This window comes from Stegostoma tigrinum, chromosome 44 (assembly GCF_030684315.1).
Source record: "Stegostoma tigrinum isolate sSteTig4 chromosome 44, sSteTig4.hap1, whole genome shotgun sequence".
NCBI lineage: Eukaryota > Metazoa > Chordata > Chondrichthyes > Orectolobiformes > Stegostomatidae > Stegostoma > Stegostoma tigrinum.
Genome location: NC_081397.1, coordinates 13,979,579 through 14,006,467, shown reverse-complemented (window position 1 = coordinate 14,006,467; position 26,889 = coordinate 13,979,579). Strand labels below are relative to the sequence as shown.

At 44.4% G+C, this 26,889-nt stretch overlaps 4 protein-coding genes across 4 annotated transcripts; 2 read left to right on the top strand and 2 right to left on the bottom strand.

The window, feature by feature from the left end:
• The first annotated feature begins 6,528 nt into the window (after positions 1-6,528).
• On the top strand, positions 6,529-8,069 carry LOC132207217 (histone H2B 1/2-like). The gene is made up of 2 exons (XM_059642448.1): positions 6,529-7,603; positions 7,883-8,069. The coding sequence occupies exon 1, from the start codon at positions 6,667-6,669 to the stop codon at positions 7,045-7,047; it is 381 nt and encodes a 126-aa protein (XP_059498431.1). The 5' UTR covers positions 6,529-6,666; the 3' UTR covers positions 7,048-7,603; positions 7,883-8,069.
• Positions 8,070-8,951: 882 nt separating this feature from the next.
• Positions 8,952-9,708, top strand: LOC132207250 (late histone H2A.2.2). Its single transcript, XM_059642478.1, has one exon. The coding sequence runs from the start codon at positions 8,955-8,957 to the stop codon at positions 9,345-9,347; it is 393 nt and encodes a 130-aa protein (XP_059498461.1). The 5' UTR covers positions 8,952-8,954; the 3' UTR covers positions 9,348-9,708.
• Positions 9,709-10,075: 367 nt separating this feature from the next.
• On the bottom strand, positions 10,076-19,781 carry LOC132207244 (histone H3). Its single transcript, XM_059642472.1, has 2 exons — positions 19,765-19,781; positions 10,076-10,564 (listed from the first exon to the last, which is right to left on the bottom strand). The coding sequence occupies exon 2, from the start codon at positions 10,561-10,563 to the stop codon at positions 10,153-10,155; it is 411 nt and encodes a 136-aa protein (XP_059498455.1). The 5' UTR covers position 10,564; positions 19,765-19,781; the 3' UTR covers positions 10,076-10,152.
• LOC132207227 (histone H4) lies at positions 11,522-11,976 on the bottom strand. The gene has a single exon (XM_059642457.1). The coding sequence runs from the start codon at positions 11,958-11,960 to the stop codon at positions 11,649-11,651; it is 312 nt and encodes a 103-aa protein (XP_059498440.1). The 5' UTR covers positions 11,961-11,976; the 3' UTR covers positions 11,522-11,648.
• Positions 19,782-26,889: the final 7,108 nt, after the last annotated feature.

Genomic DNA, 26,889 nt, shown 5'->3' with positions numbered 1-26,889 from the left:
TGCATTCGAAAACTGAGCATTTTAAATGTTTCATGTGAAGTGGAGAGCCAGTTATGATTTAAATTATTATTTTTTTAAATAAATGTCCATGATTATAAAATCTTCTAGCGTACAACAGAACAAAAAAATTCTAGTTCCACAAGATGAAGAATTTGAGAACAATCCTGCGATAAAGGTGGAGATGGTAGTTCCCCTGCCACCGTGATACATTTATGGAAATTGAATGCTGGCTGAATGGATGTAATTATTGGCTTGTTGTTTCTATCATTGCTGGCTTGGAGAGACAGGACTGTTTGCAGTGCTGTTGTTGTCTATGACTAGATATGTGTGAGTGATAATAATTTTGTATAGATCATGTATCTGTTGCTGGAGTTTAAATGGAACTCCATAGCTGTTAGTCCTTGGATCACATCTTTAGTTATGATGTCTGTATTTTGAACTAGTTCTGAGTCAGTCAGTACCTGTACCTGTCAGTCCATCCACGTGGAAACAAAGCAAGTAATAATACAGGTCCCGTCACACTTCCTCAGAACAGAGGTTCAACTTCAGAACATTCATTTCCATACTCATATGCTGATAGACTTGCTGAGATTTTGCAGCAATTTCTACTTTTGTTGCTGATTTCCAGCATCTGCAGTTCCTTGGTTTTTCTCATTTGTCAGGCATGTGTGTTTGAAGTTGTCATGATTTGATAAATGTATGCACACATTATAAAAATGTAGAGATTGAGATGAATGAAATGACATGAATGGATCAGTAACTAAACTCATATGCACAGACAAGCTTGCATTAGGTAGTTCCAGTCATGGAGCTGTACGGGGGTTGGTTACTTTCTGTGCATCACTCAGAGTTGAATTTTTCAAAATTGATCAAATGTAGTGCAGCTCAGGGCAAGAGTGCAATCAGGCCCACAGTTCTGTTCGAATTCCTGGTGATAATTTAAATATCTGAATGTTTATTAGCGAAATGTTGAATTGATCAGTTAAATGTTTTCAAACCCATCTGATGACGGTTTACAGGAGCTATCTGTTTTTTCCTTCCTGCAGACAAACGCTTGAAGGAACAAGGCAATGTATCATTTCTTCAGTACAAAGCCAATTGTGACCAGCTCGTCCTAACAAACAGCAGGTATGTTCCCACTGTCACAGCAGAGAACATCCTTTCCACAGTCACGGAGCAGATTGAGTCAGACACCGTTGAACTTTAATTTCCAGTCAGACACGTTCAAACCGACAATAAAACAACACGGAGGAATGCCACTTTATTTTGCTTCTCTCTCCATTCAAAATACCCAGTTCAAACAGATTTCACCTAACATAACCCATTGACATTTACACCATTTTTGAAGATGGGTAGACTGAATCCTTATCCAAAGTATACCCTCAGGACTTGAAGAAAATCTGCATAGAATTACTCTGATATCAACTCCACATAATGAATCACGCTTCCACGGATAATATTTTTGGCTGCCTGAAACCTAATCCACTTTAAGGAGTAGAAAGTGACCAGTACGCATGGATACCTAACCTCACACATTCGTATTGTAGGGTCAGACGAAAAAAATAGTATTTGACCATATTGATACTTCAGAAACTGCAAGTAAAAGGTTGATTAAAAATGTTCACATCGTCACATAATAGAAACTATCATGCATATATTCATTGATGTACTCGCTTTCACAGAGACTGAAACTGGCAGGAATATATTGATGATAACACTCCCAATTTCACAGAGCATCAAGTGACAGCTACAAACTTAGAACTGCAATCACAAATCCACAGAGAGACAGGCACGGATTGCTGACTGTACTCAAATATTCAGAGTAGGTTCTCACAGGTACATCTTGGTAACTGGACGCTCAAATTGACAGAGAAGCAAATGATAGGTGCATGTTGCTTTCATGCACATATCCAAATGGACGAACTTGACAGGAACAGATTGATAACAACCTTGAACATAGCAAGAACTGCAGATGCTGGAATCAGCCTTCCCAGTTACACACAGCATAAACTGACTGACATGTACAGTTTGATAATTACTCTCATTCACAGAGCGGAATCTGAAACGTCCTTATTGATAACTGTACTCACATGGCCACCAAGCGGAAACTGACAGAGTTTGATCACAGTGACAGATAAATTGCGGAAATTGACAGATACATGTTGATAATTACTTTCACACTTGCCTTGCAGGTAATGTCAGGGTCAGTTCATTAAATACGATGCTATTGACTTGCTCACTGAGCTTGTAAGTTTGTTCACAGACATTTCATCACCATACGACATAACATCATCAGTGCACCGTGAATGAAACGTTGATATTCTGTCCTTCTTGCTATTTATGTGCCTCACTTTGCTGGGGTGGTGAGCAACACTTCCAGATTGGTTTCTTAGTGGTTGGTGTGTGGTGTCCAGCTGGCCATGTTTGTTAATGGAGCTCCAGTTTGAACTCTCGTGCATGTCTTTGGTTGGGATGTCTTCTGATGGCTACCTTGTCCCAGTCAAACAGGTGTCCCTCTTTATCCATGTGCATTAAGGTGAGTGATAGTTGGCCATGACTTTTGGCAGCGAGTTGATGTCCATGAATCCTGATGGCGGGTTTTCTCCCGGTTTGCCTTGGGTAAGGTTTGTGGCAGTATTTGCATGGTATCTTGTAAATCGCATTGTTTCTGCTAATTGTGAATGTTGGATCCTTCATTCTCAACAGCGGCTGTCACTTCGTGGGCTATCATGATTCTTACGTGGTAGTGTAACCTGGTGGTTATTTCACACCCTCAGTGCATAGTCTGGTGACTACTATCACTGGATGTGTTGTGTCTTCCTGTTGCCATCAGTTGTGTAGCATCTGCGAACAATGCATTTTGAGTAACTGTCATTTCTAAAGACACTATCAGTGTTCTTCCTTGGCTTTATGAAACTCCGGGATGCTGCAGTGTGTTGTGGCTCACTTGAACAGGGAAAGCTAGCTCATTGGATTCAAAATTGGCTTGATGGTACAAAGCAGAGGGTGACAGTTGAAGATTCTTTCTCGGACTGGAGGCCTGTGACTTGTGGTGTGCCACAGGGATTGGTGCTGGGACCTTTGTTATTTGTTATTGACATAAATGATCTGGATGTGAATGTGCAAAGCATGATTAGTAAGTTTACAGATGATGCAATGTTAGGCAGTATCGTTCATAGTGGGGAAGGTTATCGAAAATTACAGAGGGATCTTAATCAGATGGGGAAGTGGGCTAAGGATGGGAAAATGCAATTCAATGGAGATAAGTGTGAGGTGTTGTACTTTGGAATGTCAAACTACAGTAAGCCTTTTACAGCAAATGGTAACGTCCTGAGTAGTGATGTGGTACAGAGGGTCCAAGGAGTACAGGTACGTAGTATGTTTAAAGCAGTGTCACAGGTGGATAGGGTGCTGAAGAAGGAATTCAGCATGCTGGCCTTCATTGATCGAGGCATTTTGAATAGACATGGAGTATTGTGTACAGTTTTGGTCACCCTGTTGTAAAAAAGACCGAGTTCAACTAGAAAGCGTTCAAAGAAAATTTATGCAGGACTAGTGGTCCTGGGTTATGGTGAGATGTTGGCCAGGGTAGGACTTTATTTCTTGGACCGTAGGAGAATGAAGTGTGACCTTATTCAGATGTATAAAATCATGAGCACCATAGGTCGGATAAATGCATATCGTGTTTGTTTTTTTTCCCCCACAGATGAGGAATTGAAAACTAGAGGGCACAGGTTTCAGGTGAGAGGGGGCAAGAATTTAGGAAGGACCTGAGGGGTGCCAACTTCACAGAGAGAGTGGAGCACGTGTGGAATCAGCTGCCAGAGAAAGTTGTTGAGGCAGGCACAATATCAACACTTAAAAAAAAATGAACATGTACATGGATGGGAAGGATGTAGAGGGATATAATGTGGGCAGTTGGATCCAGCTGAGTGGGCACCACGGTCATCATGAACCAGTTTGGGTGGAAGGGCCTGTGTCCGTACTGTATTACTATATGACCATAAGACGTAGGAGCCGAAATCAGGCTATTTGGCCCATCAAGTCTGCTCCGCCATTCAATCATGACTGAGACGTTCCTTTAGCCAATTCTCCTGCCTTCTTCCCATAACCTTGATCCCCTTGATAATCAAAAACCTATCTATCTCACCCTTAAATGTACACAATAACCCGGCCTCCACAGCCTTCTGTGGCAGTGAATTCCATTGATTCAGCACTCTCTGGCTGAAGAAGTTTCTCCTTATCTCTGTTCTAAAATGTCTTCCGTTTACTTGAAGGCTGTGCCCTTGGGTCCTAGTCTCTCCTACCAATGGAAGGATCTTCCCAACATCCACTCTGTCCAGGCATTCAGTAGTCTAAGTTTTGATTATCATCCTTCTAAACTCCAAAGAGTACAGTCCCAGAATCCTCAACATTGCTCATATGTTCAGCTTTTCATTCCTGGGACCATTCCCGTGAACCTCCTCTGAACCTGCTCCAGGGGCAGTACATCCTTCCTGAGATATGGGGCCCAAAACTGCACATGCTACTTCAAATGTGGCCTGACTCGAGTCTTCCAAAGCCTCATAAGCACATCCTTTTTTTTTAAACATCTTCAAGACCATAAGTCATAGGAGTGGAAGTAAGGCCATTCGGCCCATCAAGCCCATTCCACCATTTAAATCAAGGCTGGGCATTTCAACTCCACTTCCCTGCACTCTCCCTGTAGCCCTTGATTCCTTGTGAGATCAAGAATTTGTTAATCTCTGCCTTGAAGTCCTGGCAAAATAAATGCCAGTATTGCAGTTGCCTTCCTGACTACTGACTCAAACTGTGAGTTTACCGTGAGAGATTCCTGGAGTTGAACTCCCAAGTCTCTTTGTACGCAAGACTTCTGAATTTTCTGCCCATTTAGAAAAGAGTCTATGCTTTTATTCTGGAGGGAGGATGGTAACTTCTTCAGGTCAGGCATCCCTGGAAGACGCTTTGCAGTGAAGTTAAAATTGTATCAGAGATAATGGTGACTGCAGATGCTGGAGAATCCGGACAAACCTCAGGGGATCTCTACACCACTGCAACTCTAGATTCCCCTCCACCTACCTCCTCCTCTATCCATCTTTGATCCACCTCCCAGTCTGTCCCTATTTATTTCAGAGCCCTCTTCCCCCTCCCACATTTCTGATCAAGGGTCTCGGCCCGAAACGTCAGCTTTTGTGCTCCTGAGATGCTGTTTGGCCTGCTGTGTTCATCCAGCTCCACACTTTTTTTTTAATCTCGGATTCTCCAGCATCTGCAGTTATCATTATCTCTCATGCTTTTATTCTCCTTAGCCAAGTGCATGACCTCACACTTTCCCACATTGTACTCCATCTACCACTTCTTTGCCCACTCACCTAACCTGTCCATTTCATAGTGCAGCCTCAGCACCTCAATACTACCTGTCACTCTACCTATTGTTGTATCATCTGCAAATGTAGTCAGAATGCAAACAGTTCCTTCATCCAGATCATTAATGTATAAAGCATGCCTTTTATCCCCACTCTCTGCTTTCTGCCAGGCAGCCAATCTTCTATCCATGCTAGCACCATGGGCCCTTATGTTACTCAACAGCCTCCTGTGCGGCAGCTTGCCAAGGGGCTTTTCGAAGCCCAGGTAGATAACATCCATTGGCTCTCCTTGGTCTACCCTGCTTGTTACTTCCTTAAAGGATTTAAGCAGATTTGCCAGGCATGACTTCCCCTTGATGAAACCGTGCCTGGAGTGTTGGAGGCTGTGTTTATAAAATTTAGTGGTGTGGAAAGGGTGCATAATCAAGATCTTTTCCCCAGGATAGAAGAATGCAAAATGAGAGGGCATGGGTTTAAGTGACTGGGAAAGTCTTAAAATGAACCAAAGGTGTGCAATATTTGCACACAGAGTGGTGTGTGAATGGGTTGAATGCCAAAAGAAGTGCTGGAGGCTCTTACAACTACAACGTTTTAAAGGCATGTGGATGAGTATATGAATAGGAAGTGTTTCGTGGGATATGGACCAAATGCTAGTAAATGGAACTAGATTAATCTCGGATATGTGCTCTCCATGGACGAGTTGTCCCTGTACATCTCTCGGACTGTATGACGGGGACTGATTTATGAGAGAATAATCATCATTCATACTGCCTAAACAGACAGGGACAGATCGAGAACTGCACTCCCATTCTCATAATGCAGAGACTGACAGATATTCGGCAAAGTGTCCCTCAATAAACCCGAATGTCTGAACAATACAATCCTGCCCACAGCCTAATAAGGAAATCTCAGCTAGTGATGAAACAAGGTAACATTTCACTCACAAAAGATTACTATGAGCAGAATAAAACACCCTGTCACAATTAAAATCTCGGAGGTAGTGTTCAAAATGTTAGTGGATGACAGGAACAAGTTCAACTGCAAGGAGCTAGGAATTTGGTCCGTGTACAAAATTTCGGTTTGTGTTTCACATTTCGTTGCAGATCCGAACAGATCCACTTTGTGTTTCACACTAACCAATCACAGAAAGGCTAATCGCATGGTCTGACATTCTTGTAAACTACCCAATCAGGAACAAGACTTTTCCCCCATCCCTCATGAGCATTGCTGACGCCAGCAGCGTATAAAAAGCGAGCTCCGAGCCTGCTTCCGTTTATTGTATCTGAAAGCGACCGACACGATGCCGGATGAGAAGAAAGCGCAGGCAACTTCGAAGAAGGGCGCCAAGAAAATCATCAAGAAGGCGCCGGGGAAAGGCGGCAAGACAAAGAAACGATCCAGGAAAGAAAGTTACGCCATCTACATCTATAAAGTGATGAAGCAGGTTCACCCCGACACCGGCATCTCCTCCAAGGCGATGAGCATCATGAACTCGTTCGTCAAGGATATTTTCGAGCGTATCGCAGGGGAGGCTTCCCGCCTGGCCCATTACAACAAGCGCAGGACCATCAGCTCCCGGGAGATCCAGACCGCGGTGCGGCTGCTGCTGCCTGGGGAGCTGGCCAAGCACGCCGTGTCGGAGGGTACAAAGGCGGTGACCAAGTACACCAGCTCCAAGTGAGACCCCACATTGTGCTGAGAAAAACACACATCCAAAACCCAACGGCTCTTTTCAGAGCCACCCACAATTTCAATGAAGCAGTTGAACCATTTTACGTTTGTAAATGATTCTCGGTGTCTATAATTAATGTCCCTAATCTTTATCTTTGTTTACACAAACGTTCTAAACATTAACGTGCGGTCCCTGTCCCTCTGTCGGTTAGTTTCGGTTGCCTTCCTACCCAGTCTCTCCTCCCTCCCTGTACAGAAAGCACATTCATCGTCACTCAGGCATTTTTTTTTCAACAACTCCTTTGTGTTCCAGTTATTATTTACCCCTTGATCAGGAATTTCACCCCCTGGAAAGAAAACTAACTGCTCGAGTCCCACGAACAGATGTTGGGGGATACTTGTCATTGAGGATATCAGCTGTCGGTGAGAGGCTTTCAAAATGAGCTGAGATAAAGCCCGAGCCAGGATTGCAGTCGCAAGTGTGAAACTGTGTTCAAGGAGAATATGGGAGGGCAACTTCAAACTATTGTTTCAAGTTTTAACCCGTTCACCCCGAAAAACTTTGTGTAAGTTTTTATAAATACATCAGCGTGCACTTGTAATGTGAAAGTGAACTAAATTCAAAGAAAAATTAAACTGTTTATTCCTCTTTGTGAAACTTTTCCCCCTATATCCTACATGTTGGAGGGTTTTTCAAATTTGTCCCAATGGGGGTATGAACGCTGGATTTCACCCGTGGCAATGAAAAATTATGATCTCTTATTTGAGTCCCATTAAGAGAAATGCCGCGCGATTCCTTTTTCAATTTCCAAATTGTCAGGGAATTTTTCCGATTTTTTTTTCAGTTTGCAGTGTGTGGGGCTTTTTGCTGTCGGTGAGAGGCTTTCAAAATGAACCGAGACCATCCGGAAAGACTGATCCAGCACAATAAGTGAGGGCTATTTTACAATGTTTTCGGAAAACGGTGTTGCTTCGGGAGTGACAGAGAGAGATTATGTGAAGTGAACATTTTTAACTGAAAGGAAATTAAATCGTAAGCATTAACGCAAAAATACTTGTAAAAACTCTTCCTCGTATTGCCCATATTGGCGGGCTTTTCAAATCGGACAGAAAACGGTTGATGATTTGGCGCCGGTATTTTCCTACGGTTTCCACGCAGAGGAATTTTGTTTTATTTTCAAATCTCCCCGCGGGTTCTATCCGGTTTTGCAGAAAGCTGTAAATGAGGCTTTCTGCAGTCGGCGGGAAAATTTCCAAGTGAACCGAGAGGAAAGCAGAACAGCTGCCGGACTGGCATCACAAAAGTGGAAATATTGTTGATCTTGTGCAATAGGGAGCGAGATTGTAAAATATTGTTTAAAGCAGTATTGAGTTCAACGAGAAAGAAACAGTTGTGTGATACTTTGATTATTATATCCGGGTGTAGATGTGAATTAAATTCTATCTGTGCAGAGAATAACTTTCGGCGGGCTTTTCTTTCCCCCTTCCGCTTAATGTTAAGTTTTTTCGCGGGGTGGAGGGAATTCAAGATCAAAAATAGTTGGTTTCAACTAGGCCGGGAAATCAGAGAGAGATGGTGTGACGTATATAGGTGTATTCTAAAAGTAAATTATCCGAAGTAAGAACGCATTCTTCTTTGTAAAACTTCTACCCATTTCGAAATTATTGGCGGGCTTCTCCAGTTTGAAAGAAAGCGGTTGATGATTTGGCGCCGGGATTTTCCGGCCTCCTCCCCGGGCCCTCTCCGGATTGGTGAGTGAAGCAGATATCTGATTGGGCATTGAAACGACATTAGGAGATACTGAACAATGTGACCAATCAGCAATGGCCGCACCCCCATTCCTCCCGAAGGTATAAGAGGGCGGGATGTGGCCGCGTTGCAGCATTTTCTGTGCAAGTGTTTGTGAGACTGTGGCGATGTCTGGGAGAGGAAAGGGCAGTGGCGGGAAAGCTCGTTCGAAGGCGAAGTCCCGGTCGTCCCGGGCTGGGCTGCAGTTCCCGGTGGGCCGTGTTCACAGGCTCCTGAGAAAGGGTAACTATGCTGAGCGTGTGGGTGCCGGAGCGCCGGTCTATCTGGCTGCGGTGCTCGAGTACCTGACGGCTGAAATCCTCGAGCTGGCCGGTAACGCGGCCCGGGACAACAAGAAGACCCGCATCATCCCCAGGCACCTCCAGCTGGCCGTGCGCAACGACGAAGAGCTCAACAAGCTGCTGGGAGGGGTGACCATCGCTCAGGGCGGGGTGCTGCCTAATATTCAGGCCGTGCTGCTGCCCAAGAAAACCGCCGCTGGGAGCGCCACTAAAAAGTGAAGACACTTCTTGAATCTGACAACCCAAAGGCTCTTTTAAGAGCCACCCACAATATCAGTGAAAAGCAGCTAGACTTTCACTGCTGGCTAACTAATTTTCATTTTATGTGCAAACACGGTCCTCTAAACGCGCAAAAATCATCCCTTTTGTTTTCGCTTTAACAGTGATAAAACTAGAACGGGACGAATAAAGTTGGAGGGTTTGCTGCAGGGACAGCGACTGCGACTTTAAATAGTGACTCAAAGCGGTATCCCCATCCAGGGAACATGAGACATGGAATAGCTCGGCCCCAGAAAGATGCCATGCGAGACAGAACCGACCATCCCCAGAGGATCGAATACACTTGTGGGAGATTGGGCAAAATTTCGATTGCATGGCCAAAACTACAAAAATCATTTGTATAATGTGGCGGGTTTTGAAATTGGCAATTGTTTCCCACCCTCCTTCTCCGGCAAGTTCAGTTACAGCTGGCGAAACGCCACGGGAAGCAATTCCCACACAGGCGGTCCAATTGGAAATGTACCAATTATAAAGGGTGGAATGCAGTACTTGAATTTGTTGTGATTACTGAAAATTTATAAACCTGATTGTCCCGAGTTGCTTCGTCTTCAATATCAATTCGTGCATCCCAGACCCATTCATTTTCTGTAACTCTTGTTGCATTGAGACATCAATAGCATGCTGTGTGTTGACATTAACTAAAGTCCAGTGCCTGACGATTGCTGCTCTCTCGGGACAGTTTAGTGGCTCTGAAAAGAGCCGTTGTGTTTCTCGGGGTGAATGTACAGGGCCGGGCACGCTCCGTTTAGGCGCGCTCCCCGCGGATCCGCCGGGCCAGCTGGATGTCTTTGGGCATGATGGTGACCCGCTTGGCGTGGATGGCACACAGGTTGGTGTCCTCAAACAGACCCACCAGGTAAGCCTCGCTGGCCTCCTGCAGGGCCATCACGGCCGAGCTCTGGAAGCGCAGGTCGGTCTTGAAGTCCTGAGCGATCTCCCGCACCAGGCGCTGGAACGGCAGTTTGCGGATCAGCAGCTCGGTGGATTTCTGGTAGCGGCGGATCTCCCGCAGAGCCACCGTGCCGGGCCTGTAGCGATGAGGCTTCTTCACTCCGCCCGTGGCCGGAGCGCTCTTGCGGGCCGCTTTGGTCGCCAGCTGCTTGCGGGGAGCTTTTCCTCCGGTGGATTTGCGCGCTGTCTGCTTGGTTCTGGCCATTCTCTGTAACACACACACAGGCTGCTGCTATCAATGCTGATCGTGCTGCGGCGCTGCCTATTTAAGGGAATGGAGAGCCCGCCCAAGAGCTGGGATTGGATACAGTCCCGTCCCTCAAATCCCCGAGAAACAGCCACTGAAGGACAGAAAAGGCAGTAAAATAATTATTGGAGACTGATTGGTTAACTTCAAATGACAGTTGGTCAATTTCAAATCGCCCGCCGATTTCAGCCTGAGCTTACATAATATTAAAAAGCAAAGTCCCATGCGCCTGCGCCTAAGATGATATCTTATGTTTTACAAAATTTTCTTGTGAACCTAACTTGCAGTCAGCGCGGAGTGGGCTCTGAATCATTTCCTGACCATCTCTAACAGGCAGGTGGAATGAACACGCCACTAAAACCTCGGCACGGCTACCAGAATCAAAACTGAACAAATTATCATTCCTGGGAGCGTCAATGAAGTACAAACACTGTAGTATATATCATTAGCGCCTGGGCCCAAAGTTACGGACAGAGCAAATTATTATTCATGGTATGGACAGCTGGTGTTGTTATTCTGATGAAGGGTCTAGGCCCGAAACGTCAGCTTTTGTGCTCCTGAGATGCTGCTGTGTTCATCCATCCTCACATTTTATTATCTTGGATTCTCCAGCATCTGCAGTTCCCATTATCACTGGTGTTATTACTGATAGACTGGTATTCACATGGAAGAGAATCAAAGATTTAGGGTTGAGAAACAGATCAGCCATGGTCGCATGACGGAGCCGGCCGCTCCTTCTGTATCTGACATAACCAGCTGCAGAACCGTATCGTATCGACTGGCCGTGAAACCTCTATCTGTAGTGCAGGGATATCTTGATTATAAAACACGTTACTGCAGACAGTATAATTTAACAATCTTGCTCTCTCTCTTGCAACGCGGGACACGAAGTTAATATATTTCCTAAAGGCTTGGTGCAAAATTAAAAGTCGCTGCACCAGCCCAATGTGCTGGTTCCCCATTCTCAGGTCTCCGCTCTCAGGCGGAGGGTTTGGGTGGCTCTGAAAAGAGCCTTTGGGTTCGCTGGAAAAGGGTTGATTTGCTCAGCCGCCGAATCCATACAGAGTGCGGCCCTGGCGTTTCAGAGCGTACACCACATCCATGGCAGTCACTGTCTTGCGCTTGGCGTGCTCCGTGTAGGTCACCGCATCCCTGATCACATTCTCCAGGAAAACCTTCAGCACCCCGCGGGTCTCCTCGTAGATCAAGCCCGAGATGCGCTTAACCCCGCCACGGCGAGCCAGGCGCCGGATGGCTGGTTTCGTGATGCCCTGGATGTTATCACGGAGCACTTTGCGGTGCCTCTTCGCTCCGCCTTTTCCCAGGCCTTTGCCTCCTTTCCCTCTCCCAGACATCACGCTTCTTCACTCCAATCGCTGCCGAGTGAGAGCCGAGCTGCCTCGCCTTCCATTTTTATACAGCCCGCCCCGACCTGACTGAGAAACAGCTGACAGGGAGTGAGAGGATACCCGGGCAGAAAACTGAGTGACACACAGAGAAATGTCCAGCTCCGCCTACAGCTGACTGCCGCCCCCAACTGGATCTGGAACTAAACCTTTTCTCCACAAGCGCAGTGAACACAAGGCCCGGCAGAAAACATGCAGACTCAAACTTCTATTCAAAGATAATAAAACCTGGATATTTTAAAAGCAAGATGACAAAGTATGAAGCTGGATGAACACAGCAGGCCAAGCAGCATCTCAGGAGCACAAAAGCTGATATCACTGATACAATTTTAAAAGCAGAGATAATGGGAACTGCAGATGCTGGAGAATTCCAAGATAGTAAAATGTGAGGCTGGATGAACACAGCAGGCCAAGCAGCATCTCAGGAGCACAAAAGCTGACGTTTCGGGCCTGGACCCTTCATCAGAGAGGGGGATGGGGAGAGGGAACTGGAATAAATAGGGAGAGAGGGGGAGGCGGGCCGAAGATGGAGAGTAAAGAAGATAGGTGGAGAGAGTATAGGTGGGGAGGTAGGAAGGGGATAGGTCAGTCCAGGGAAGACGGACAGGTCAAGGAGGTGGGATGAGGTGAGTAGGTAGATGGGGGTGCGGATTGGGGTGGGAGGAAGGGATGGGTGAGAGGGAGAACCGGTTAGGGAGGCAGAGGCAGGTTGGACTGGTTTTGGGATGCAGTGGGTGGGGGGGAAGAGATGGTCTGGTTGTGTGGTGCAGTGGGGGGAGGGGATGAACTGGGCTGGTTTTGGTATGCAGTAGGGGAAGGGGAGATTTTGAAACTGGTGAAGTCCACATTGATACCATATGGCTGCAGGGTTCCCAAGCGGAATATGAGTTGCTGTTCCTGCAACCTTCGGGTGGCATCATTGTGGCAGTGCAGGAGGCCCATGATGGACATGTCATCTAAAGAATGGGAGGGGGAGTGGAAATGGTTTGCGACTGGGAGGTGCAGTTGTTTGTTGCAAACTGAGCGGAGGTGTTCTGCAAGGCGGTCTCCAAGCCTCCGCTTGGTTTCCCCAATGTAGAGGAAGCCGCACCGGGTACAGTGGATGCAATATACCACATTGGCAGATGTGCAGGTGAACCTCTGCTTAATGTGAAATGTCATCTTGGGGCCTGGGATAGGGGTGAGGGAGGAGGTGTGGGCTACACTTGCGTCCCAGTCACAAACCATTTCCACTCCCCCTCCCATTCTTTAGATGACATGTCCATCATGGGCCTCCTGCACTGCCACAATGATGCCACCCGAAGGTTGCAGGAACAGCAACTCATATTCCACCTGGGAACCCTGCAGCCTAATGGGATCAATGTGGACTTCACCAGTTTCAAAATCTCCCCTTCCCCAACTACATCCCTAAACCAGCCCAGTTCGTCCCCTCCCCCCACTGCACCACACAACCAGCCCAGCTCTTCCCCCCCACCCACTGCATCCCAAAACCAGTCCAACCTGTCTCTGCCTCCCTAACCGGTTCTTCCTCTCACCCATCCCTTCCTCCCACCCCAAGCCGCACCCCCATCTACCTACTAACCTCATCCCACCTCCTTGACCTGTCCGTCTTCCCTGGACTGACCTATCCCCTCCGTACTTCCCCACCTATACTCTCTCCACCGATCTTCTTTACTCTCCATCTTCAGCCCGCCTCCCCCTCTCTCCCTATTTATTCCAGAACCCTCTCCCCATCCCCCTCTCTGATGAAGGGTCTAGGCCCGAAACGTCAGCTTTTGTGCTCCTGAGATGCTGCTTGGCCTGCTGTGTTCATCCAGCCTCACATTTTATTATCTTGGAATTCTCCAGCATCTGCAGTTCCCATTATCTCCAATACCAGAGAGATTCGGGATTGTAGTGGGGGTTGTAGTGATAGACCTTGCTGTTAGGGTGGATGGAGTCTATATCAAGTCTGATCAGTGTGTGTGAGGGTAAAACTGTGTCACAGAGTCGTGCAGTAAGGCATCCTTTGGCTTGGGCCTCAGCATCATTGTATCCTCCACTGTCAACATCCTGGGAGCTACTATGAAGGACAAATTGAACCGGACTCATCCGATGAATGCAATGGCTACAATAACAGGGCCAAGGCTATGGATACTGCAGCAAGTAACTTCCCTCCTGATTTCTCAAACCTGTCCAAAATCTCCAACATTCAAGTCAGGAATGTAAAGGTTTCCCCTCTGTAGCCCCCATTACCTGTATTAGTGCAGCTCCAACTGCACACGGCAAGCAAGGTACTATCCATGAAAAAGCTGCTCCTGGTTAATTGGCACCACATTCACAAACATCCACTCTCTCAAATATAAAATTAGATAGCACCTACCAAACCCACAACTACTTCCATCTTGAAAGACAGCAGCAGCAGGTTCATGGGAACTGCACGAACTGCAAGATCTTCTCCAAGACACTCACCATCCTGACTTGGAATTATATTGGCCGTTCAGTCTGTGCCAATCCGTGAAAATCCTGCAATTCCCTTACTAATGGCAATGTGGGCCGACCTGCAGCTCAGAGATTGCAACGGTTCAGGAAGGCAGTTCACTACCACCTTCTCACGGGCATTTCAGGAGGGTCAATCAACGCTCAGACCAGTCAGTGATGTCCACAGCTGGCATTTTTTTCTTTGAAATGTCTGCATTATTCTTGCCCAGTAACAAAGACTGTCCAAATTCTCTTAAAACACCCAGTTGTGAAACAGAGCATAGACTGGGTAATCATTTTGCACAACATCTATGTTCTGCTTGCAAAAAAGACCTTGAACTTCCTGTTGCCTGTCACTTTAATGCACCACCCCGTTTCCAGTCCAACATCTCTGTCTCTGTCTTGCTGTAGAGTTCCATTGAAGCTCAACACAAGCTAGAAGAACAATACCTCATCTTCCACTTGGGTCCCTGCAGCCCTCCAGACCCAGTATCGAGATCAATATTTTTGGGCCTAAACTCTACCCCTCACAAGGCCTTGTTACCACATACCCTGCCATTATCCACCACCCACTAAGAGTTCCCATTAATTACTATTCAACATCCCAGCCTGATCGTTATCGACTCTGTCCAAGTGTTCTTCTCTCTGTTAGGCTCTATCCTAACATTTATTCCAAACCCCATCACACTCCCCTTTTATCAGCATATAAACTGACGTTTTCCCAGCCACCATCAATTCTGCAGAAAGGTCACTGGACGCAGAATGTTAATTTTGTTTCTTTTTCCTTCTTAGATGCTGCCATACATAGAACCGCTCCAGGCCATTTGGCCCAACAAGTCCTCAGCACCCGACCCAGACCTATTCCCCTACCCTTTACTTCTCATGTCTGACCCACAGAACCCAAACATCTCTGGGCACCACGGGCAATTTAGCATAGCCAATAGCATAGCTTTCACACCTTTGGACTGCGGGAGGAAGCATTCAAAATGATGCTCTAACTTTTTTTCTATATGAAAACAGTAAGGGAGGTGACATGAGCAGAACAAAACATTGGCATATAGTTCGTAATTATGCGCCTAATCTACAGCACGCTTCATAGAATCATCATAGAATCCCTACAGTGTGGAAACAGACACTTCAGCCCAACTAAAATTCCACACCGACCCACTGAACAGCATCCCCTCCCAGACCCATCGCACCGCCATTTCCCCGCAACCCTGCATTTCCCTTTGTCACACACAACCCAGAGGAGCGCATGCGTGAGGCCCTCTCCCAGCGCTGCCATTGTGGGGCATTGAGTCAGTGAGTGGAAGAGGTTAGTTTGAAACAGGCCGCAATGGAGAGACCAGCGCCCAGGGAAGCGAGGGAACAGCAGGCTCCTTCCAGCAGCGCATCGAGATGTGAGTCTGGGGCACAGAGGGGGCTCCGAGACCGGCATTGATTCGGGTTCAGTTCAGGGAGAACCGTGGGCTGTTGGTAAGAGGCGGAGCGGAGCAGGAACTGGTCCCGGAACTTGGAGTGAGCGGCCTGTGGGCGGGGAGAGGGAGGCTTTTCTCGGGCTGTGTGTGGGCCTGTTGAGGGAGACACAGCGGCAAGAAGCTGCTGCTGGGGGTCAGGCTTGTAGCTTTTAGTCTTCTAAACACTGATGGAAAGCTTTTGTGCTCCTGAGATGCTGCTTGGCCTGCTGTGTTCATCCAGCCTCACATTTTATTATCTTGGAATCTCCAGCATCTGCAGTTCCCATTATCTCTGGAAATTCATTGTTCGGCTTCAGTTTCGCGCTGTTTTTGGACATAGTGCCGTGAACAGTGGAAACACAGACTAGAGGCATGTTATAACCCTGAAAAGGACAGTTAATTGAGTCCCTAGGTTAAATTTCTCACCTGAAATATTTAAAATAGCGCCCTTTGTTCTTCCTTTTCACAGATAGTGTGTTGGGAGCCGGATATTGAACTGTGTATGTATGCATGCCTGCTCCTTCGGATAGCCCCATTTATGAAAGTACAGTTGTTGCTCAGTTTCTGGACCTCACTCATGTGATTTCGAATTATTTCAGGAAAAAAAGTACAATGAGAATCCCCAGAAAAGGAGCAGATCTGGAGAACAGAGAACAAAGCCTCTGGTTCTGTTCAATTTGCTAGTTTTCTTCTTTTAAAAACAAACACACGTCCCAATGATTATGAACTTAATGTTATGTTGATTACTTCAATACGGTCAGACTTTCTGTATGTTGACTTCCTCCAGGCAAATACTTGAAGGACCAGGATGATGTTCTATTTCCTCGGTGCAAAGCCAAGTCTGACCAGTTACTGCTAACAATCAGCAGGTATGTAGCCCATTGACGTTGACACAAGTTTTGAAGATGGATAGACTGATTGGTCATCCGAAATAGACACTCAGGAACAGCATTAAATCTGCATTGAATAAGGGCATTTTCAAAGTTACAATCAAGACAAACAATAGATCATGCTGTAACATAGTTTCAAAGTCATACCTCAGTGAGATGTTAAGTACAGAAATGGGAAGAACCTGTGCACCAAGAGTTACTAAAGTGGATGAAACATGTTTATATGAAGTTTATCAGTGACTGAGAAGGACAGAATTAATCCTTTGATGAATAATTCTCTCCTCCTCTCACTCTCTCTCTCACACACACACACACACACACACACACACACACACTCTGTAACATAGACCTTCAGTCAGTCAATGTGGAACAACTAAATTGTTTTGTGTTCACTGCAAATCATAGAAAATGATAGACTCAAAATGATCTCCACTAACACCCTCAAGTTACAGAACTCTACAGCACAAGAGAAAGGCCCATCAGCCCGTTGCATCCGCACCATTTTTTAAAAATGGTGAACAACTTTTAAAATCCCAATCAGCCAGCATTCTATTTCCATGAATGTATGGAGGCTGAAGAGGAACTGCTATCCTCACCCTTATCATTTCTTCACCTTACAGGAGTAAATATTTCTTTTTTAACATTGTGTATCTCTTTCAATTTTTTGTTTCAATTTTCAACAAAGGGCTTGATGTTCATCTCGACCTTCCCTACAGCACAATCATGTTAGTCCTCATGGTACGGACAAATGTCAGTGTAATATTAATCCCAGTGTAATATTAATATTAATCGTACAGAGTCAGTGAATATCTACTGTACCTGAGATGGTTGCAGACATCATGAAGCTAGCACTGCAGCTATTCAAATGCTGATAACTGGAGAACTAATGTCAAATTGGCACTAACAGACACTGGCAGTGAGTGGAAGAAGTTCACAATTCCAACAATTACTGGAAACTAGTATGCAGAATAGAATGTCCCAGTGCAAGCACAGTGGGCTGAATGGTCTGCTTCCACGCTGCACCTCATCTTGATTTTGATCCTGGTAATGACGTAAATGATATTCTGTTGTATAGAGTATTAGTTTAAAAATATAACATAGAAATAGACAGAGAGGTGCAAAACAAAATCTTTAAGAAAGAGCACGAACAATGCCCAATACAAAAAAAATGAATCTACGGAAACCTGAAAAAACAAATCCCGTACTGAGACAGAGAATCAGCATCTGATACGATCGGTATATAAAACCCATACTCAGCACATAAACTGTAAATTGTGTTGTTGATTCAGAATGGTTCTCATAGGAAACCAGTCCCATTTATATGACCCCTCCTAGATCCTGCCAACTGATAACGAACTCAGAAGTCTCAAAATGCCGAAGAGATTAATACCCAGCCTCAATGTCTTATTAGCTATGTCAGAATATGTTGCATAGTCACAGAGAATATTACTGGCTGCAAGAGAATCAAGGCACATTGATACACAACAGTAGAAACTGACAGATACAGATTGATACCTACACTGACTCATTCACATTCCAGAAACACACAAAAGAAAATTGATGATGAATCACATATTCACATTCAAATAACAGGAACGGACATGGACTGATAATTTGACTTGGCCATTCACACAGCAGAAACTGACTGGAGAGATGGGGAAATGCAGCCTCACATTTATGTTGCAGATACTGACAGCAAGAATAATGTTGTTAGACACAAATTCACAGAATAAAAACTGACTGGTACACATTGATAAATGCATTTGCCTATTCAAAGCCAGAAACTCATAGGTGGAAATTGATGGGTAAAATCACACATTCCCAAAGCAGAATGATTGTTTGTAATAGTCTTGGTTTCAAATAACTGACGGGGACAGATTGGTAACTTCACTCACCGATGCACAGAGCAGAAACTGACAGGCATAGAGCAATAACTACACTCATCTGCTGCCGTAGGTACTGATTGACAATGACATGTACATATTCACACAGAAGAAACTGACAGGTATTCACTGATAACTAAACTCATATATTGACATAACAGAAACTGCAAGTGATAGACTGAGAATTACACAAACATATTCACAAAGCAGAGGCTGAAAGTGTACAGATTGATAACTACACAAACATATTCACACAGCAGTCTGAGAGGAATAGACTGATTGTTAAACTCACATAGACAGAGCAGAAACTGACAGGCAGAAATCAGCAGTGAAACTCTCATTCTTTTAGCTGAAACTGACAGGTAGAGATTAATAACTAAATCCTCACATTCACAAACCAGAAACTGACAGGTGCAGAATAATAATGACATTGACATATGCACATAGCAGAAACTGACATGGACAGAATAAAAATATCATGCCCAGGCTCATTTGGCATCATCTGAACAGTACGTTTGAATAACTAAATTAATTTTCACAGAACAGAGTTTGCCAATTATGTATTGATATCTATATTCCAAGATTGACAGAGCAGAAACTGACAGGCATAAATTGATAACTGAAATCATATTCAAAGAGCAGAACCTGATTGGTACAGATCCAGAACTGCACTCACATATTAACATATCACTTGCTATCAGTTAGTTCCAGCTAACATCATTCACATATTGACAAAGAATTAACTGACAGATAAAAATTGACAACTATATTTATATATTCCCAGACCTGAAACCGGCAGGTACAGAGTGGTAAATACACTCATGCATTCACATATCAGACTGACAGGGACAAATTTTAAAACTACATTTCACAGAGCACAAGGACAAGAACAGATTGATCACAGCACTCATGCATTCACATATCAGGACCTAACAGGTAAGGATTGATAATTATACTCATGTTTTGAAGTAGCAGATGCTTACAGCTAGAGATTAATTACTGCACTCTCATATGCACAGTGCACAAACTGACAGATAACTGATAACTGCACTCAAACATTCACATGGCAGAAACTAATATAAACAGATTGATAATAAGCTCATACTTGTATCGCAGAAATAGGCAGTGACTAACTACTTCTGTGTGAATATGTAAACATATTTATCAGTCAGTCTCTGTCAGTTTCTACAATGTGGATATATCAGTTTAGTTATCAGTCTATAGTTGTCAGTTTCTGTGATGTGAATGTGTGAGGGAAGTGCATCGGATGCCATCTGTATGGATTTTAGTAAGGTATTTGACAAAGTGCCACATGGTAGACTGGTCCAAAAAGTAAGAGCCTCTGGGATACAGGGCAGTATGTTGAATTGTGTCCAAAGATGGCTCAGTAACAGGAAACAAAATGTAGTGGTTGATTGCTGCCTTTGTGAATAGAAAGCTGTTTCAAGTGGTGCTCAGCATGGCTCAGTGTTGGAACCCCTGCCGTTTGTTTTCTGCGTTGATGATTTGGACTTGAATGTGGTGGGCTTATTTGAGAAGTTTGCAGACAACACAAACTTGGCCATGTAGTGGGTAGTGTAGAGGATAATTGTAAGATGCAAAATGGTACAGATAGTTTAGTGGAGTTGGCAGGAAAGTGGCAGATGGAGTTCAGCTCTGATAAGTGCAAGATAATGCACTTTGGAAGCTCAAACAGTAAATGGAATCGAAAATAATTGAGAGTATATTGAGAACGGTAGATGAAGTGAGAGATCTGGTGTGCAGGCGCACAGGTCCCTAAAGGTAGCAGTACGGGCATTTAGAATTATAAACAAGGCATGTACAATGTTCCCCTTCATTGACAGTGGTATGGAATACAAACGTAGGGATATAACTGTGAAACTGTACGGAAATGGTGAGGCTGCAACTGGAGTATTGTGTGCAGTTCTGGTCACCATATTACAGGAAGGATGTAATTGCTGTGGAGGGAATGCAGAGGAGATTTACCAGAATGTTGCCAGGGCTGGAGATTGTAGCTCCGAGGAGAGATTGCAGAGGGTGAAGTTATATTGCTTGGAATAGAGGAGGCTGAGGGGTGTCATGATTGAAGAAAACGAAACTGTGAAAAGAAGAGACAGAATAGACAGGAGGAACCTGTTTCCCTTGGAGAAACTGTTCAAAAATCAGAGGTCATTGATTGAAGTGAAGTGGCTGAAGGATCGGAGGATTCTTAAGGATTTTTTTTAACAGTATGAAACAGTCTGACCTCTTCCAGCCTTCCAATATTAGGAAGGAAGATGTGCCAAGAACTTTGAGGAAGGTGAAGATAGATAATTCCCCTGGGTCTGATGGGATTTATCCAAGGATTCTGTGGGAAGCGAGGGTGGGGCAGGGGGTGGGGTGGGGGCGGGATGGGGGTGGGGGAGTGGGGCAGGGGGATGCGGGGCAGGGCGGCGGTGATGGTGGTTCTCCCCCATTCTTTCTGAAGCCAATGGTCAGTTCTTCAGTTTTTCCAACATTGAGAGAGAGGTCGCCTTCACTGCACCATGTCATCAAGCCCTCTATCTCCCTTCTGGGTTTTGACTCCTGGTTGTTCCATATGTGTCCCACTATGATCGTGTCATCAGCAAACTTGTAGATGGTGTTCATTTGGAAATTGGCCCCACAGTGTTGGGTGTACAGTAGGGGCCTGAGGTTGCATCCTTGGCGGGTGGCCTCCAGTGTTGTGTGTTATTGTAGAGGAGATGCAGTTGTCTGTCTTCACTGATTGCAGTCTATGGGTTAGAAATTTGAGGATCCAGTTGCAGTGGGTGGAGCCGAGACCAAGGTCACAGAGTTTTGAGATCAGTCTGCACAGGATAACAGTGTTGACTACAGCTCCGCGTTCAATGAGCAGGAGTCTGATGTAGGTGGTTTTGTTGTATAGATGTTCCAGGGATGAATAATCTCCTACAACCTCTTGAATCAGGCAGAAGATACAGAAGCCCGAACAGGTTCAGGGGCAGCTTCTTCCTGTTCATTATTAAATTGATGAATGGACTCTTTAGCCTCAAATAATGATGATCTTGCCAATGTTGATCTCTCCGAGTGCGCACCCTGTGAAATGTAACCTGCATTCCTCTCTGAGTTGTTTTGTTCTGTACATCCTTGCTGACTGTGATCGGCCTGTACTGCTCGTAAACAGAGCATTTCACTGTCTCTCGCTACATTTGAATTTATTTAAAAAAATTAACAGAGCATATACTGACAGGTACATATTTGTAACGACACTCACGCATTCAACAAGTGGGAGCTGACAGATATAGATGGATAACGAAACTCACATATCCATATACCCACTTGCAGTATGTACTCCCACTCATGCAGCTGTATCAGTGTTGGTTAGCTTCTGGATCTCACTCAACCGGGTATTCGAATTTTAAGAAAAAAAAATAGACAAGGAGCAGCTCAGGCTAGGAGTAGAATCAGACCGTGGTTCTGTTCAAATAAGTAGCTCGAAACAAACAATCCTAATGAATAATTAACTGAATGTTACATTGGCAATATCAATGTGATCAATCTCAACTGATGTTAGTTTACAGGAGGTATTCCTTCTTCCTCCCGGCCAATACTTGAAGGACCAGGACAATTTAGTGTTTCCTCAGTACAAAGCCAATTGTGACCAGCATCTTACAACAACCACCAGGTATGTTACACTGTCAGAGCATAGAATATCCTAGCCACAGTGATAGCAGATTCAATCTCACACATTGAATGCAATTTCCAGAGAGATGTGTTCTAACCAAGAGTCAAACACCATTGAGGAAATACCAGTGTATATCTTTTATCTGTACTGTCACTTCCAGCCACCCAGTTCTAAACAATTTCACTTTGGAGGAATGACAGACTGAATCCTCATCCAAAATACCTACACAGGAACAGCATGAAATCTGCATTTAGGAAGGGTACTTTCAGTGTTACAGGGAAGTGAACAAATAGATGATACTGTTAGTTTGACCAACCACATGGGAAGTAGATATGGAGTACAGATATTGAAGCAAACATTTCAGTTAGCAGTAACAGGCAGACAGAATTATTATTTTACTGAATATTTGTCACAATAGTCACAAAAAGACTGACAACGAGAGAATTGTTAATATACACTCTCACTCCCTCTCTTGCACCCTCCTCTCTCTCTCTCTCCCTCTCTCTCTCTCTCACTATCAAATATATATACCATTCCAACACACGTTCCAACATATAATAGCCATGCAATACCGTATACATTGCAAGCAACAGAAACTGTCACATCTGGAATGATTTCTATTCACAGAGCCATTGTCAGAGAGGCCTGCAGTCCTTCACATTATTGAGTCTGCACCGAGAATTCTCATCCCATTCATTCAACATTTCATTCACATAAATGTATGATAGCAGCAGAGAAGCTGCCATCCCCACCTTTATCGCAACATCATTCTCCTTTTCTTCACCTTTCAGGATTAGAATTTGCTTTGTCTTTTTCAGTCCAGCAAGAAACCTCGAGTACCTCTTTCAAAATTAATCTCAATTTTCTATAAAGAGCCTGACATTCCTCCTGGCCCTCCCGAGAATGTATTGCAGAGAAATACCAAGATATCTGAATACAATTTTCACAATAAATCAGTTTAATCAAGTGGTTACCTTTCAAAGCAGTGCACAAAATAAAAATAGACAAAATTGGTTTGCTTGGTAGGTTTGTGAAACACTCATTTTGTTTCAAAGCAGAGTTGAACAGTGTTGATTGTTCAATAAATTGAGTTTCACACTTTAAATCTGCTGCACTGCAAGACAGAAAATAAACTTCCTTTTCCTTTCCACTTCCCTCCCATAGAACAACACAAGAGTACCAGTAATTGCTTCCACCATCACAGCACAGAGCAGGGTCATGTCCTGTCTACATCAGGGAATAAGTTCCCTGTTTGTCTTTTCTGTCCAAGCGACACTGTGTGGTCAGGCAGCTGCAATGCAGTTGAATTGTTCACTGCCATTGGCTTTCACAGTTTACACTGATTGCTACTTTAGCGTTACTCAGAAAAGCATATCACTACACACTGAAAAAGAAACGGATGTTATTCTGACAGTCAATACTTTACATCATTAATCCCCGTTCAACTCTACACTATACAAGTTACAAAGGCCCATTGTGTTTCCAGTCTTGAATCTGAGGAACAGCACAGAGTCCCTTCTGTAGCAGTGTGTTGCCTTTCACTTGCACATGATTCCCACAGGCACCAACAATTAAAGATCTTCGGTGGTTTCCCATTCACGACAGGAGACGGGAACTGAGATGCAGACTGGCAGCACGAGGGAAAACTCACTCACACACAGCCAGTGGATGCTAAAAGGAAAAGAATGAAGTACGGCCTCTCAGTAATTTCCAGATATGAACTGACTCTCAAAATCTCTGATTACACCTGAGGATATTGGACTATTACAGTGCCCAGTAGTGACAGATAGATTCTACTGCACACTCAACCTCATGCACAATGTAAAAACAAACTGAGACTGAAATGCAATGCAGTTGAGTGCAATTGAAAAGAGTTTGACAGAGTTTACTACTCCGACACAAACCACAACTGAACATACGAGAATGAGATCCATGTACTCTCCCTGAGACTGTGGGAAACACATCAAAACTGCCACGATCGTTATGAAAAGCCAGATACCCACAGAACTTATGTCATATTGGCCTTTACAAATAGACGCTGACAATGAGTAGATGAAGTTCACATTCCTAACAATTACTGCGGAACTGCTGCATAAAAAATTCCCAGTACAGAGACAGTGGGCTGAATGGTCTGCTCCTATGCTGTACCATATCTGTGATTCTGATTTTGGTGAGAAACAAACAGTTTAATCAGTGGTACCACAGATCTCAGGCTGTCTGACCAAATAGGAAATATGTGACCATTTGTCAGAATGGTTCTCAGAATAAAGCAGTTCCCCTCCTGTTGTCACCCCATGTCCTGAACTTCCTCACCCCCCTCACCTACCACACGGATTGACACTCAACTCATAAATCACACAATGCAGAAGAGATTAAGAGCCAGCCTCAACACCCTAACAATAACTATCACAGAGTGATTTGTACAGTCACAGAGAATAATACTGGCCTTCAGAGACTTAGCCATTTTGATACATGAGGAGAAACTGACACGTACAGATTGATAACTACACCCACTTGTTCATATTGCAGAAACACACAAATGATGACAACACATTGACTACAATGTAAAGGTGTGACTGTAGTTATCAGTCTCTCTTGGTTTCTGCTAATGTCAGTCATGCATTCGCATTGCAGGAACTGTCAGGGAGAGATGAATAACTTCACCCTCATTCTCAAAGCTAAAACGGACATACACAATGATAACTACACTCCCAGTTTCACAGCGCATAAACTGACAAGTATAGTCTGTTAACTAGACTCTCCTATTTACAGAGCAGAATCTCACAGGTACATGTTGGGAACAGCACTCACACATTCACCAAGCAGGAACTGACAGGTGTACTTCGATAAGTACATTTACACACTGACAAGGCAGAAACGGAGAGGCATAGACTGGGAACTCATATTCACACAACAGAAACTGACAGATACAGATTAATGTTGTCACTCTCAATTCTCAGAGCAAAAACTAACAGATACAGGCTGGTAAATATAGTCATACATTTACATATGAGAAACTGACAAGTATATGTAGATAAATATATTGATTATAGAAATGATTTGGAGTTGGGTATTGAGGATAAAATCTCTGAATGCGCAGGTGATACTAAGCCAGGGAGAAGAGTGAATTGTGCGGATGATACTGAATGACTTCACAGGGACATTGACAAGTTGGCCAAATGGGCAGAGACCTGGCAGATAAATTTCAATGCAGAAAAATATGAGCTCGTGCATTTTGCGAATAAAGACACAGAGAAACAATACAAGCTTAAGGGTACAGCTTTGAGGGGAGTATTGGAGCAGAGAGATCTTGGGGTTCATGTGCATTATTCTCTAAAGGTGGCCAGGCAAGTTGAAACAGTTGTGAAGCAGGTTCAAAGGATCTTTGAGTTTAAAAATAGAGGCATTGAGTCTCAAAGGAAGGATGTAATGCTACGCCTCTACAAATCATTGCTAAGACCACATTGCTCAGACTAGATTTGTGTTCAGTTCTGGACACCTTATTGAAGGAAGAAGCCTCTGGGGAGGGTTCAAAGAAGATTACTAGAATGATAGCAGGATTTTACTGACAAGGAAAGATTAATGAAATCAGGCTTATTCCCCTTGGAGCAGAGAAGAATAAAAGGAAACCTTATGGAGGTGTTCACAATTGTGAAGAATTTTGACAGAGTGAAGTTCAATACTCTATTTACACTATGTCAGTAACCAGGGGTCACAGTTTCAAGATTGTCACCAAGACAGCTAGGAGTGAGATGAGGAGAAACATCTTTACTCGGAGCATTGTTAGGATTTAGAATGCGCTGCCTGGGAGAGTGGTGAAGGTGGATTCCATGTGAGGTATGAAAAGAGAGCTGGATATATATTTGAAAATGATGAAGTTTAGAGGGTAACGTAGATGGGGCTGGAGAACAATCCTGCCTAGAATTATTTCCAGCTCACCACAATTATAAAATAAATGCAGAGCAGATTCAGTTCTTTATGTCATCTGTCCTGACCCACTAACCAGGAGATTAAATCGATATTCAAGTTAGGAATGGACAGCACAAAATGTCAAACCCCTGCGATCATGGATCAGATCATGTTACAGCAGAAGAAATTGGCCCACTCAGAGTTATGTGAGAGACAGTTATTCCGATGGCTTCTCAAGGCAAATTCATGTTTGGAGTTGATGTCTGGCTGAGTGAATGGGAACAAAGCTTAGCCATTTCTCAGCTGCAGAAACTTGACGCTCCTCTGTCCTCTCTTCCTTCTCCCCCTTATTTTCTGGAAGGAACAATTACTATCCATCAATTTGTGAGGCATTGAAGGGATTCTTCTGTGCTGTCTCACAATGTCCATGGAAGATTGACAGAAACATTTCCCTCTTCACCTTGACCTGGTTCCTCATCCCCTCGCATATCTGTGTGCCTCAGGGTGGTGTATGTGATGCAGGATGGTTGCTGGTCTGCTTGCTCAGCCTGAAAATAGGACAATACAGAAACATAGTAAATGAGGAGCAGGAGCAAAATCGGTGGCCTCATGGAC

What these genes read in the sequence shown, in the direction of transcription:
- LOC132207217 (XM_059642448.1), top strand. Translation starts at nt 6,667, where the DNA reads ATGCCGGATGAGAAGAAAGCGCAGGCAACTTCGAAGAAGGGCGCCAAG.
- LOC132207250 (XM_059642478.1), top strand. Translation starts at nt 8,955, where the DNA reads ATGTCTGGGAGAGGAAAGGGCAGTGGCGGGAAAGCTCGTTCGAAGGCG.
- LOC132207244 (XM_059642472.1), bottom strand. Translation starts at nt 10,563, where the DNA reads ATGGCCAGAACCAAGCAGACAGCGCGCAAATCCACCGGAGGAAAAGCT.
- LOC132207227 (XM_059642457.1), bottom strand. Translation starts at nt 11,960, where the DNA reads ATGTCTGGGAGAGGGAAAGGAGGCAAAGGCCTGGGAAAAGGCGGAGCG.